Raw genomic sequence first — 14891 nt, forward strand, 5'->3', positions numbered from 1 at the left:
TATTTGCGGGCGGCGATGACGACGACGACACTGATCACGTATCGACGGCTCTGATGGGCAACGGCTCTATCGCGTGACCTCCTTCCCGTAGGTCACGGGGCTGGCGTTCAGCCCGGACGAGGCGCTGTTTGCGAGCAGCGCGGCAGATGGGAGCCTGCGCGTGTGGGACGCCCGCTCACTCGAGCTCTCCGTGCAGTTCCAAGTTCTCCAGCAGGTGCGTCGATGCATTTTCAAATCCCGCGTGCGAGTTCTTTCTGCGTGGCCCCCCGTTCCATCCACAGGTAACTAGCCCAGCCGTTTTCGTCAGGTATAACCACAGAAAAGCCAGCTGCTCCAGGATTTTGTGAAGGACGTAGCCCACTTTTCACTCGGGCAACCGTAGCACACAGACGTCGATATTTCTTCCCTTATCACTATGACAACAATGACATTTAAGAACGCGCAATTAAAAAAAAAACATGCAATGTAGAAAAATGGGAAAGAGATTTCATACTCTTTGGGTCTTTCGGTAAAGTTGCGTAGATAGAAAAAAAAATCACGACGTTTCGATCGCAACACAAGCAATCGTCTTCAGGTGAAAAAATACAGCAGGCGGGCTGCTGAGGCAGGAGGAAATCTAGCGAGAGAGCTGCTGCAGCCAAAGGTTATATTGGTTTGAGATGGGTACAACCCAAGGGTAAGTGGGCGGGGCTAGAGATGGAATTTGCAAGTAAATGTAAGATCGCAGAGCTAGGTATACCTCGGCTGTTGTGTTGCTAGAGATGAGCATGTCAATGTGTTAATGTAACACCACGACTACGGTGCTGAAGAAGCCATTGTATTGCTCGAGATTAGAGATTAGCATGTCAATGTGTTAATGTAACACCACGACTACGGTGCTGAAGAAGCCATTGTATTGCTCGAGATTAGAGATTAGCATGTCACTGTATTAATGTAACCCCACGACTACGATGCTGAAGAAGCCATTTCACTTCACGATAAATGTCATCAACAGTTCTCATACCGTCTGGAACACTATTCCAGCATCAAACCAGGCCACTCTATAAAACACCGGTAAAACCGACCGATCTCTGAGAGGCATAAAAGTCACAATTGAAGGTGCTGTGCTTGAACGCCAGCCCTACGTCCGTTCGGGATGGGACATCTCCACATTCGCTACTCTTTCCTGTGCAAACCGCCGTGCAGAGAAAGGGCATTGCTGCCCCTTTTTGCCCTCCTTGTATTTACATAAAATGGATCAGTCTGCCATGTGGAATGGATTGACTGTTGCTTGGGTCCCCTGAGAGGCTGGTGGCACAGTCCTACAACTCGGACCTTGCCTGGACAGGCCAGCGAGCATCCACCGCTGTAAGGTAGCGATTGGGCACCCTCACAGATGTCTGCAGGTGCCTCCAGTGATTAAGCCACAAGCTCCGGCTGGCGCAGACACATTGGAAGCGGGAGAGGTTAACCCTTTACCGTTCTGAGATGACTGCAAGTGGCAGGGTGGGTCCCGTTCGTCGGTGAATCTCGTAATGCGCAAAAGGTTCGTGTTAATTATTAAAGAGGCATAGCACCGCTGTTTTCAAAGACATTGTACTGTCCTCACCGCAGATAACTGTAGCGATGCAACCGCACTCTATGATAGCTGACGCCAAACTGTGCCACACGCCCTCCAGCACGGCCTTCTACCTCTGATTCCGTTTGGAATCGATTCGGAATTGGAAAGAAAACTGTGATGACCTACACGTACGGCATCGGGACGGGAAAAGGTTACCGTAGCGCCGGTCCCGTGTGGACACCACACCCAGGGACACGCAGAAGGCCCGGCGCTGTGCTCCCACTACTCACCGTGAGAAATCCTCGCGCCCCGGTAACGCGACGCGACCACGGGGTCCCTCTGGGCTCGTAGATGCAGACGCAGGTTCGGCGCTGCTGGTGCGAAGCTCGTGCAAGGGGCCCTTTGGGGCACCAACTCCATTCATTCGTGCACCGGTGGGGCGCGATCGCCATCTGCGGGCCACTCTGGGTGTAGCGGGGGTTAGAGGCGCTGCTCGTAGATCGGGCGGGCTAAACTGATGTTACACAAGTGAATCAACGCATTGTTACACCCATAATGCTTCAGTTTGCATTTTTAAGTGGTGCACAGCTTGATTTGGTGTATCAGAGCTAAACATTTACTCTGTAATGTCGATGCTCCCAGCCTTCACTCTCCGGCGCCCTTCGCAAAATAATCCCCAAGTCTCGCGCGTGGCGTGGGGAGGCCCTTGTCTAGCAGCGGTGTGACTAGCGTACCACGCGCACGCACACGGCACGGCGACCCCTTGTTGCGCAGACATGCGAGTGTGTGGCATGGAGCCGTGTACCGGCCCGGCGCAGCCGGTTCTCCCGGCTCGTGGCGGCGGGCTACGGCGACGGCGCGGTGCGGCTCTTCAGCCTGCGCTCGGTGGAGATGGTGCTCAAGATGCGGTCGCACGGCAGCGCCGTCACCGCCCTCGCCTTCTCCACCGACGGTGAGAGCTGCCGCCGATGGTGGCACCGTATGTATCAGAATCAGAATATGCATTTATAGTGGAGGAATCTGATGAGCTATAATGCTCTTTTTAACAGATGTCCAGTAGATGTATGTATGTATGTTGAACTTCTTTCGCACTGTACGTAGCCAACCGTGCTAATCGGAGGTGTGGGGGAAGGGCAACAAACTTAACGACGAAAATATGGCCATGGCGTTTGCTGAAACAACCCTATTGTTGTCATCATCGTCATCATTGTTGTCATGTGTGACTTGAGATCAGGTTCAAGCTTCAAATTAATTTGTGTAACCAGGTGAGAACTTAAGAGACCAGGTTGAGTGTCCTTGCAAGAGTGACCTGGGTCACCAATATGGCAAAATTAAACTTAAAATAAAATGACAATGAGATAGATAGAAATCAAAGCTTCGCTCACGCAAGCATTGATCATGGGCTGTGGTGGCTCGGCACGCCCGTAATACAGCACTGTGGAAGCAGTGTTGGTTGGTGGATCACACCGACGTTGTGAAACTCCCTTCCCTGTAGAGAAGGTACCTTTCCCTGGCTCGCCAGGAGAAGGCAGTACAGAAAATGTTGATTCCGCCTGTTCCATCTGTATGGAATCGAGAGTTGCCCCCTTGCTACAGTTTCCTCCCGTATGTAAGCGCGCCTTAATTGGCCGATAACACCATATATATAAAGGACTGCAGAGCTTGGGAGGAAATTTAGTTCAAGCTCACCACGTGGCTGCCTTTTCCGCTTGTCCGCGGTTCCTTGTGTCTCTTCGAGAGCGAGCGGACGCTCTGCACGCCGCGTTACAAGTTGACGTTATTAAATTATTTTACAACGTTGCCGAAGGTCGGATGGAATGAAGAAGCTCAATTTAACAGAGCACCGCACGTAGGTAGCGGCACACGTGAGCTTAGAAACACAGTTACCAAAGCAACTATAACACTTTATTCTTCCTATATACCAAGTCTTGTACAACTGTGTACCTGTATGAACCAAGATTGCAAGCTGTGAAGTGTGGTACAGGAGGATAACACCCAGGTCATGCCACTTAACTGGTGGCTCTGAAATCCCGGGTTGAGAGGTGATCACGTGGCTCCGAATTTAAAAATTACACGTGAGATGTCTTCAAGTCACTGCGAGTCCGCACAGTAGGTGGCGCTCTTTTTTCAGCATTAACGGACTCCAATCGACGCCAACTGCGTGATGTGGAGCCCACAGTGATCCTGCTGCTACACTCGAGCCCAAACATTGTGCTACACGGCCAGCACTGTCAGGGTCTCCGGCCCGAATTGCTGGACCCAGTTACCGGCAGATGTTCAGGATCCATCCCCTGAGTCTGAGCCAGTGGTGCAACAGACTTTAAAACGGTGTTCTTGCAAAAAGAGCTTACTGTGTGTTGATCATCAACATTCTAATGTTCAAACTTACAGAGGGTAATGTGGAATTCCCTTTCCTCGGTCCGTTCGGGATTCCGAGTCTGTGTCACTTTTTAAATCGCGTCTTAAAACTCACCTATTTGTACTTGCAGTCTTCCCCTGTAACTTAATATTTTTTTAAATAATTTTGTTGTCTGATTGGATTACTCTGCAATTATTATTATTCGCTATGGACATAGTGCTTAATTTTATTGGAATTTCTATTTGCAGCTTTCTATTTCACTTAAATTGTATCTATATTTTCGAGTCAAGTTTTATTTTTACGTACAGTGCTTTGAGATACTTCCATATGGGAAGGTGCTTTATAAAATAGATTATTATTATTAATGTCCGTCGCATTGCGGTGAAATCGAATGGGGGGGGGGCTTTTTTAATTCACGCAAAAAAATCCCCCCTCTCCACCCCCCTCCTTCACCCTCGCCCCCCCCCCCACTCCACACCATCCGTTGTTGATTCCTGTCGGCAAGCAGGCGAGTTCCTCGTGTCGGGTGCGCGGGACGGGCTCGTAGTGGTGAGCAGCCTCCACACGGGCGCGACGGCACGCGTCGTCACTGACCACCGCCCCTCCCCCATCTCCGCCATCGACTGCGTGCACAGCCAGGTGAAGGGGCTCACCGTCGCCGCACGCATGATCTATCCACTGCTGCGCAGACGGGTGAAGCGTATCGTGATCATCATCATCATCATCATCACAGCCACGGTCTATGTCCACTGTTGCACAGCCCGGTAAAGTGAATCACCGTCATCACCACCGCGTCTATGATCTGTCTACTCCTGCACAGCCTGGTGAAGTGAATCACCACGTCCTTCAACCGTTGATGGTTTTTCACGCGTACAGTCCCACCTCTCTGGCATCTCTATGTGCTGTGAAGAAGGGCCTTTTAACGCTACAGTGTTATTGATGTTATTTTTGTGCTGGGTTTTTGGCAATTGCGTGCTTTCAGATGCGCTTCAGCGGTCGTCTGGAACGCTCTTCCTTCCGATATTAGGAAGCCACTGGAGCTATGCACTTTAAAATCTAGATTGCAAGCTCATGTCTTTAAAACTGCTTTTTGTGTGTTTTGTCCTTCCCCCGCACCTCCGGTTAGCACGGTTGGCTATGCACGGTGTGAAAGAAGTTCAACATACATACATACATAGAGAGGTTGGTCATAGGCAGCTCTTGAACAGGAGCAGGGAGTCGACTGCATGAACGGCTGGGGGGAGGAAGTTCCAGAGACCGGCTGCGGGGGGAGAACCCTCCATGGATCGGTTGAATAATTCTAGTTTCGCTTCTTCTACCCCCCTCGCAATGCTCCATTGGAACGTGGTGGCGCGCCCACATCCCAGCACGGCGGGGAGATGTGGTTGGCCGCGAGCCGGGACAGCCGCGTCAGCATCTGGAGCTGCGATTGGCTGCGCGATCGCTGCGACCTGGTGGACTGGCTCACGTTCCCGGCCCTGTCTGCCGGCCTCGATGACACGCAGGTACAACGCGTCAGCGCTGCTACCCCCCCCCCCCCCCCCCACCTCATCTGCGACATCACCATCGTCATCAAAAGCAGCAGCATCAGCGGCGGCAGTGAGCGGCCGGGGTTGTGCGTGCTGGAACGCCTTTTGCGAGTGCTTGTGTGTGTGTGTGCGCGCGCACGCACGCATCCATCGTGTCGTCACTGCTGCTGCCACCGTGCGCCCATGGTTTCTAGTCTGGCCGCTCCACACCCCCGAGCCTGGCCGTGTTCTGCCCGGGCGACGTGGACACGGTGGTGTACGCGGGCTACGGTTTGCAGCGGGAGATCGTCTTCTACAGCCTGAGACTCAAGCAGGTGAGAGGCCCCCGCTCTTCTGGGAAGGTGCAACCCACGAAAAAAAGCGGGGAGTGTTGTTACCGCAGGCTTAGGTTCATAAAAAAAGTTATACGAGAGTACATTTGGTATTGGAGCCACGTTTAGAGCACAAGGCTATCATCACGAAGGTAAGGCATTGCGTTTCACAGACACAGTCTTCAGTAGTTCACAGTGGGGTGGCGATGTTGCTCTGCATAATCCTACTTGAGAGATTCGGGATGAATTTTTCGAATTTGAAACCAAATATGCTGGCACACAGTGGCCTACTTATTATGAATGAAATCAGGTGGTCTTTAACGTCCACTCTGAAGCACACGGCATGTATGTCATGGTTGATACACCCATAGTAATATCCAGGGCGGGCCGGCCAGATTCAAACCATGAACCTTTGCAACAAGCGGTGAATGTGCCACCACTGGGACGTGTCACCACCCTAGGTCGTGGGTCTTGGGCTGTGGTGAGATGTTAACTATCACGCTTGGTGTACAAGAGGTTAACGTTTTCGATCACGACCCTGACTCCTGCTTTATATTTGGAGTTTGCACGTTCTCCCTGTGGTAATTGGGATTTTTCTCCGGGTTCTCTGGGTTTTCCCTCCACATTTAGTACATGGCTGCTATAAATGTTCACGTGATGATATAAGCCACTTTGTTGAGCTATCATTTGTGACCAGGTCTCTCAGTGGGCCTTACGTGGTAAAATAAATACATACAAAATAAATATAGGCGTAAAAGCTTCTTCATCACAAGATGAATAATTGCAAGTCACAGCCGTGCAACGCTTTGCATTGTATGGCATAATAATTGCGTCGCTCAGCGTGGGTCTCCGCAATCAGCAATAGGGCAGCGCAGTAAACATTAAGTGCCGTTCTGTACCATCCTCCCAATCTTCACAAACCCACGGTGTGGATCAGCGTGCTGAAAGTACGGTTAAGTATAACCAGGCGTGGATTGACAAAGAGGGCTGTACTTGTACGGTTTGCGCTGAGAGTCTCGTCAGTTCTCACGGTGGGAGCCCCCCCCCCCCCCCATAAGCCTGTCCACGATTGCAGCCCGCTGCGTTGATTGCGAGCGGCTGCGCATTTACCACACAGTCTTGCGTACGCGGCGGGATATAAAACCTCTTTAACGCTGTATTTTCTTGACACGCTGTAGCCGGAAGCCAAGTGTTGAGAAATTCATCGGCGCTATATATTTTTTTTCACAGAACAGATTCAGCTGCTGCACTTGGGGTGGATCTGCATAGTGTTGTACATGTAACAACGTGCAACCCGGTCGTTCACTGTGTCGTATCCTGTTAACGTTGATTTCACGTTGAATTATGCTTGCAAAATATTCCATTCTGACTGGATGTAAATGTGTTTTGGCTGGGAAAATTATAGGCACAAGAAGCCGGGGTTGGCAGCGAATTAAGGACGGAAGCAATTTGGTTGGATGCCACTGGGAGTATCAAATGCAAAGTTCTTGAATAATATTACGGATAGAGCTAAATGGAAGGCTATGATCACCAAATACTTTGAGAAAAGACATGGCACATCGAGAGATATATTCAATTCGCCATGTGACATTTATCCCTCTATTTAAAACCGAAACAAGAGAGGGGGATTTCTCCACCACTCTGGTTATCACCTGATGATGATGGTTGTAATTACCGGCGAAAACGTCTTACTCGAATTGTAAATGTTGTGAGTTTACTTTCCAACGCAGCGGTGTGCTGAACTAGTAACTAATTGTCATGTTTTGTTTACGTGACAAACCTTACTAATTGGCTGTGTTGGGTGCTGGCGGGTTTAACAACACATTTATATTTACGCGATCAGACCCAAAAAAAAATTCGTTTTTGTCCTGTTTTCTATTTACTTCCATTGCTGCACTTGAATTTTCTTTGTATTCGTTTGTCATATTGGTGAGCACCCAGGTCACTCTTGCAAAGGAGACTCCTATCCTGGTCTCATTGAGTTCTCACAATCCGCTCAAACCAAATAACTCTTGAAACTTTTATTGAAGGGGGGAGAGACTGGTGGAGGCTGCGTGTGAGAGCTACGTTCAAGTCCATCTCTTTGCTGTCGCAGGTTGTGCGTAAGCTGCCCCTCGACAACTGGGCCCTGAGTCTGGACCTGTCCTGCAACGGAGAACTCATTGCAGTGGGAACCTATGGTGAGGGCGCCACGGTCGCGAGGAGATGTTAACCACCTCGCCTGGTATACGGGAGGTCGTGGGTTCAATCTCAACCCCTGCAGTATATTTGTAGTTTGAATGTTCTCACCGCGGTTGCGTGGATTTTTGTCCGGGTCCTCCGGCTTTTCCCTCCACATTTAGAAACACGCGTTTGGAGTATTTGTCTGCTATAAATGTCCACGTGAAAAGCCACTTCGTTGGGATATCCTTTGTGGCCAGGTCGCTTATGTAAAAGAGAATTAGCTCAGTGGGCCTCACCGTGTAAAATAAAACATAGTTTAGCTTATAGAGTAAAGTTATTCCCTTTTTAAATATATTTATCTTTGCAAGGTGGAGATGGTTGAGATGAAATGCAATACAGCTAATGACACAATGTGCATTTTAAAGATGCTTTACATCACAAATAACGGTTGTTCTAAAGAAAAGGCTTGTGCTGGTAGCACTTATTTTGGACCATTATTTCTGCTGTCTCAGCCCGATAACAAGTGACAGCGCAAAACTCGTAATACATTTGGTTTCTCTATTACTTTGGCAATAAATTCTAGCTTTAAAAAAAGTTTTCAGTTTCATTTCTAAAGTGAAGATCATTTCCACAGTATGGCTGGTAGGAAAGTGCAGCACGCCGTTTACAAGTGTGATATCCTTCTTGTGCGAGCTATTATCTAACATTAGCAAATCATATCCTAATGTTACATTTATGATTATGAACCAGACAAAACAATACAAATAAGACAATAGTAATGAGACATTGTATGTTGAGCTTCTTTCGCATTGTACATAGCCAACCGTTTCGTAATCGGAGGTGCGGGGGAAGGACAACAAACCAAACAGGAAAAGCAGTTCTGAAGAAATTAGTTGAATCAAATAGTGGCCACGGATTGTGACAATTCTTTGCATCGCCGCTGGTGGCGAACTGCCCCATTACAGCTGCTGACGTTTTTTTTTTTGCTCGGTTAATTCAGAGCGGCTCGTTGGCCTCATGGATCCCGCGTCCGGACGCTTCCGGAGTGTCTGGGGCCACGAGGATGCGGTGCGTGCGTGCCGCTTCTCCCCCTCGGGCCGCCGCCTCTTCACCGCGGCGCACGGTGCCATCTTCGTGTGGGAGGTGTGCAACTCGGCGTGACGACAGCGCCGCCGCCGCCGCCGCCACCGATGATGATGCGGCCCAGACTTAGCGGCGTGGGCCCGCGCGACCGTGAACCGGAGGGTCAAAAGGGGATTGACGTAAAAAATTACGAGTACAGGTATCCCCCCCCCCCCCGTGATTTACAAATCGTTCTGTTTACGAGATTTCGCGTGATCTTAATTGACAAATTATGGGCCTCTTTTCGCTTAACGAAATCGAATTTGCGCACGTGAACGAAATTTCAAACGGCACGCGCCGTGAGATTGAACGACAAGCACGCGGGAGGCTGCGTCATCCATCCGCCACAGCGTCACGGTGTTCCTGCAGTGCAACAGCAACGCCTCCACATCATGGCCTTGCCAGTGATTCCAACGTGAAAATGTTATATTTTTTATTCGTAATTATTGAATCGTTTAAATATGTATGTTCGTTGTTATTATTTTTTGCATTGTGACAAGCGATAGAGGTGTATATTTTGAAGGCTGGAAGTACAGTTGGAATGACTGTCGGAACACACGTCCCTAATTTTTTTTATTAATGGTGAAAAGCCGTTCTGATTTCACGTAATGTTGTTTTGCGCGTGTTTCTTTGAAGAACGCATCCCTTGCATGAGTCGAGGGATAACCTGTATGCTAAATTATTCAACACGGTCCGTATGCGTTTGAACGGATGTAAGTGTTTATTTTTTTCAAACTACGCTCAACTTAAATGTCAGAGTTAATGGGCGGAGGGGTTGGCCTGATGGGCGGAGTTTGTGGGGGGGGGCACGGAGGGGGCGATGCCCAGCCAAAACTGGGCACCTTTATTCATTTATTTTCAGTAGCTTACAATTAAAACACAATTATATGCACCCGCGATTCCTAATGTCAGAATCAGAATATTTATACTGGAGGAATCCGATGAGCTATAAAGCTATTTTTCAGACGTTCAGTATGCGAGGGTAAGAAAGTTCCAACAACAAATGGTACGAAAACATGATAGTAGTGCAAAGTACAAGTACGGTAAACAAATCACTCCAACACATACATGTGAGGGACAAAGCAAACCCCTGCCCCCCCCCCCCCTCCAAATATATAAGTCAAACTCCGCATCTGGTTAGCCCAGATAAAGCAAAACAACGCGGGCAATGCAAAACACTTACACGCGTAAATTTGGCCGTAGAAACGTTCGGAGCGTCGGCTTGCGCGAAGAGGAGGGTCGGAGACGTTGAAATCCCGCCGCTCGTTTGCGGCGCTTCTCAAACGCGCTCGCTTCACTTGCCGATGCACTCGTGGCCATGCGGCCCACTGGTTTGAATCACAATCGCGTAAAACTTCGCACGTGTGTGGGTGTGTGTGTGTGTATATATACGTCTTTTTTTGGCAATCGCGGCTAATCCCCCAACCCCGCTAATGTGCCTACGGAGGCCTCCGAGAGTTAACTCTCGGGGCGTGAGGAGCCAAGCGTGTGGACGTGTGCACTTTGCAGTGGTGTCGCGTTGCACGAAAACATTCCAAATAGCCTTCAAGGTGCCGTGGACTGTTGTTGAATTGGATGAGAGCTCTCCCAGCTTGAAGTCGTCCCCCTCCCCACCTCCCCCTCCTCTATACACCTCTCACATTACATACTTGTGCAGCAGATGTTTGGTATTGCCCCAAACGCATTAACGGTGCTATCAAAATGTAAACAAGATCCTGCGCTGCAACGTTGCTGTTCTTAAGTGGAAGCTGTGAATGTGCGAACATTCCTTTTGTGCGTTGGTGTAGATTTTGACGTTTTATTTATGTTTGTCCTAATTTAATGTGAATGTCATTTGGTTGATTTTGCTCGCGAAGATTAAAACCCTGTTGTGCAAGGCTGCTGCGCTGCTTGCTGACGATTACAAATTCAATTCTAGCCGTGTCCCACCTCATCCCCTCGAATCGTGGCGTCATCCTCATCATCACGAGCTATTTATCCATCCTTTGCTGGATGAAGGCCGCCCCATGCCATCTTATGGTGGGTGTGCACGTGAGAAAAACTATACAGGCCCTAAAGCCATCATTGGCAATGTCCAGCAAGGCAACTTAAGCTCAATTAGCCGTGTGGGTAACGCAAAATCTAAACACGGGCATGCAACGATTCACGCTCAGGCGATTTGAGCGAAGTCTCACAATCAAAGTAAAGTAACTTTACAATGGTTTCGATTTTGCCAAGTTTCATCAGCAAGTTTAGGCCAGTATCTCTGGCTTAGCCAGTATCTCTGGCTGTTAGCGTACGTTTATTGTACAGCCAAACAATAACGTCACAATATTAATTGAAATGTAAATGCGTTTTATAGTCTTTCCTATGTGTAGAATTTTTTTTTGTGAAAGCCCATGAGAGGCCTTTGATATTGAATCTCCGTGCTTATCGAGTGAAACCTGAGTTGTAAAGACAAGGACAATTCCAATAAAACCGGCAATGTGACACCGCACACGCGCGTGTGTGGCGTGTGTATGTGGCGTGTGTATGTGGCGTGTGTGTGGCGTGTATGTGGCGTGTGTGTGGTGTGCGTGCCCGCCAAGTAATCTAGACTGCGGTTAGCACCGACACTCGCCAGTCACCGTGACCTCGTTAATTTCAGCGGCATGTGGAACTGGCGCAAAATCCTTGTCTGGACCACTTCACCGGAATTAATCATCGGTTTGAACTTTCGCGTTTATTATCTTTAAGCTGTTAATTTGTGCTCCCCGGTGCATTATCCCACTCATGCTGTACTCATCCATGACCAAAATCGCCGGAGATGCACCAATGCCACCGGATCTAAGAAGCCGAGTAGAAATGAACCTTATAGAATGAGGATGAGTGACCACCAGGGCTTGCCAGGTGTTGTGGGAATCTGTGAGTGCTGAGTGTCACCCCCTACTACCACGACGACTTCTAATCCTATCACCAGATCATGCAGACGATCCCCGATCTCATCACATGTCAGAAGCTAAGCATGTTTTGAGCCTGGATAGCGGTTGGATGGGTGACCAACAGTGATCAAACAGCAGAGGCTGCTGCGGTGCTACGTGGGCAGAAGAGGGTAGCGCGTTAAGATCTATCGTACCGTACTTCTACGCTTCCGTGTCTCCCCTCCCCGCCTTCGCCAACCTGCCCTCACCAGCAGCACGGTCACGTCTGGGCAGAGAGACCCCGCCGACTCGCACGGCATGTGGGCGCTCTCATCCAGCAGTGGACCGGCCGAAGGTATCAAAAGGTCTGAATGCGCCCATGTACTGTGACTTCTCTTCTTATTCCTCCAGGCGAGCCCCAGATCGTCTTCTTCGGAGGGTCGGGGCTTGGGGCTGCATCGCGTGACATCGCGACGACGTCGCCGTTTGAAGTTTTCGCGACGTTGGAGCGGTCCGTCCCTGCTGCTCGTGCGGTCACGGGGGCGGTGTGGGTGATGGATGGCTGGGTGGGTGTGCGCGACTTCGTCCGCGACCTTGTGCTCCCAATCGAGCTCCCGGCGCAGTCTCGGCGAGGCGTTCCTAAAGGAGGCGGGCGCCCCCCCGCCCCCCGCCCCCCTCCCTCCCGTTGAGCCATGGGAACAGGAGGCCGCGTCGGGCCGTGCCGCTGTTGTGGCCGAGGGCGGTCGCTCCGGTGCCCGCGTACCCTCCGGAGTCACGACGCAAACGGCCGTAGTAAAAATATATAAATATATATGTATATCAAACCGGACAGCTGTGAAAGAGATTCTATCGGGAATTTTACTGCGGCCGCCGCAGTGCGTGCGCCGCCGTGTAGGGGGGGATCATCGGCACACGCGAGGTGCATGGCACAACCTGGAGAGGGACGTCGCCCATAACCTTTGTCCCGTCCTAATTTAATCTCCGGGTGAGCAGCGCGCGCTTGCGTTCACTCGCTACGGCTCCAGCGAGAGGGGGAGAAACGTTCGCGCGGAACAAGAGAGGCGACGCGAAACGTCTCGCTTTTCAATTGACTGCGGCGGGGCGGCCGTTGCCTTTTATTGCCGGCCCTGAGCCCAAGCGCGGGAAATCCTCGCATTCCTCTGACAAGCGGCCGGTCTCTGGCCACAGTACACACACCGTTGGCATCTCACAAAGCGGCACTCGCTTTATACAATTCCACGTCTGACGATGCGTAAGACGTGGATTTGAACTCGGCGCCTCATTGCGACTCGCAGTTCAGACGGAGCGATGAAATCGGCTCGCGTGCAGAAGGCTTCATCGATCGACGCAGCGCAAGGTCCTTAGATATGGCATTTAGCCTGGAATAGCGGTCTCTAGTTTGAAACAACCCAGGTGAATGTTGATGATGATGATGATGCTGCTACTGCAGCAGGTTATTTGGATTTGCCTCCGTCAGTTTCATGGGCCAGGGCAGGCGTCGGTACCGACTGAAGTGGTGAAGCTGAACCTGACACTTTTAGCCTTCGTCACCACAAATAATCTCCATAAAAGCCCAATCCCCCACTATTCCTCGACGTACGAGCCCTGACTTATGGCCCCAATCACTTGATGACAATAATATCATGTAGAACTATATTTAATATAAATAATACAGCGGCATCCTGTCACGATACGTGCACAGTGCAGCATGCTGTGCCATGTGGGGCGGTGGTGGCCACGCAAACCCTGTAATGCAGCGCTGTGGAGGCAGCAGCGAGGGTTGGTAGATCGCACACGCATGTCGTGAAACTCCCTTCCCGTGGGCGTCGAGGTGCCGTGCCCTGGCTCGCCAGGAGAAGGCGGCACAGCAAGCGGACTAATCGCAATCTGTTTCCATCTGTACGGTGGATTGAGCGTTGCCCGCTCGGGCGGTTGGGTTTTCTCCGCGCGCTCCGGTGCCCGGCCGCTCGCAGCAAGGCTCCTCGTAAATTGGCTGAACACGTCCAATAAAAAACAAAAACAACGCAGGAGCCCCTCCTCAAAAGGAGTTGTACGACTCGGTGTGGCTCTCCTGGATACATAAGCACATTAGAAAATTAAATTGGGGAAAAGGTAAAAAAAAATATTTGGAAGCCTTGACATTTCTGTTTGCTAAGGCCTCCCACGATTGGGTCGAGCGGGCGGTCGGCGTTCTACTCAGCGGTCCAACGGGGGAGCGCCGACCGCCTCCAGGACGGAGCCCTGAAGACCCAATCGGCGCGCCTGGGTCTCTCCCAGGTTGACGCTAACTTCTTAAACTACAAACTATAACACTCAACTATTTTTTTATTTTACCGGGTAAAGGCCCACTGATACGATGTAGCTGGTTATTTTCAAGGGCGTACCTGGCGATCACAAATTATATCTCAAAGAAGCGACTTGTCGTGCGAAATAAAAAAAAACGGACAAATAAAAATGCGAAGGGAAGAACTGGAGGACCCCAGAGAAAAATCCACACGGCCACGGAGAGAGAGCGAGAAAGACACGCAAATTCCAAATATACAGCAGGCGTCGGGGTCGAACCCACGACCTCCTGTACACCAGGCGATGTAGTTAACATATCCTAGCCAGAGTGATGATGATGATGAGAGAGAGAGAGACGCAAACTCCAAATATACAGCAGGCGTAGGGGTCGAACCCACGACCTCCTGTACACCAGGCGAGGTAGTTAACATCTCCTAGCCACCGTGATGATGAGAGAGAGAGACGCAAACTCCAAATATACAGCAGGCGTCGAGGTCGGACCCACGACCTCCTGTACACCAGGCGAGGTAGTTAACATTTCCTAGCCACCGTGATGATGATGAGAGAGAGAGACACGCAAACTCCAAATATACAGCAGCAGGCGTCAGGGTGGGGATCGAACCCACGACCTCCTGTACACCAGGCGAGGTAGTTAACATTTCCTAGCCACCATAATGATGGTGAGAGAGAGAGAGACGCAAACTC

At 50.4% G+C, this 14891-nt stretch overlaps 1 protein-coding gene across 3 annotated transcripts in view; it reads left to right on the forward strand.

Moving 5' to 3' along the window:
- The window catches only part of WDR90 (WD repeat domain 90), a 56834-nt gene extending 45334 nt beyond the window's left edge, over positions 1 to 11500 (forward strand). For all 3 annotated transcript variants that reach the window (XM_076072304.1, XM_076072306.1, XM_076072305.1), the window contains exons 37-43: positions 92 to 214; positions 2315 to 2492; positions 4408 to 4538; positions 5267 to 5404; positions 5623 to 5742; positions 7835 to 7919; positions 8903 to 11500. In XM_076072304.1, coding sequence (XP_075928419.1) covers positions 92 to 214; positions 2315 to 2492; positions 4408 to 4538; positions 5267 to 5404; positions 5623 to 5742; positions 7835 to 7919; positions 8903 to 9063 — 936 coding nt within the window. In that variant the 3' untranslated portion in view covers positions 9064 to 11500. The remainder of the gene's footprint in view (positions 1 to 91; positions 215 to 2314; positions 2493 to 4407; positions 4539 to 5266; positions 5405 to 5622; positions 5743 to 7834; positions 7920 to 8902) is intronic.
- The last annotated feature ends 3391 nt before the right edge of the window (positions 11501 to 14891 follow it).

Source organism: Petromyzon marinus, chromosome 37 (genome assembly GCF_048934315.1).
Source record: "Petromyzon marinus isolate PM22_M1 ecotype Great Lakes invasive population chromosome 37, UKy_Petmar_22M1.pri1.0, whole genome shotgun sequence".
NCBI classification, from domain to species: Eukaryota; Metazoa; Chordata; class Hyperoartia; order Petromyzontiformes; family Petromyzontidae; genus Petromyzon; species Petromyzon marinus.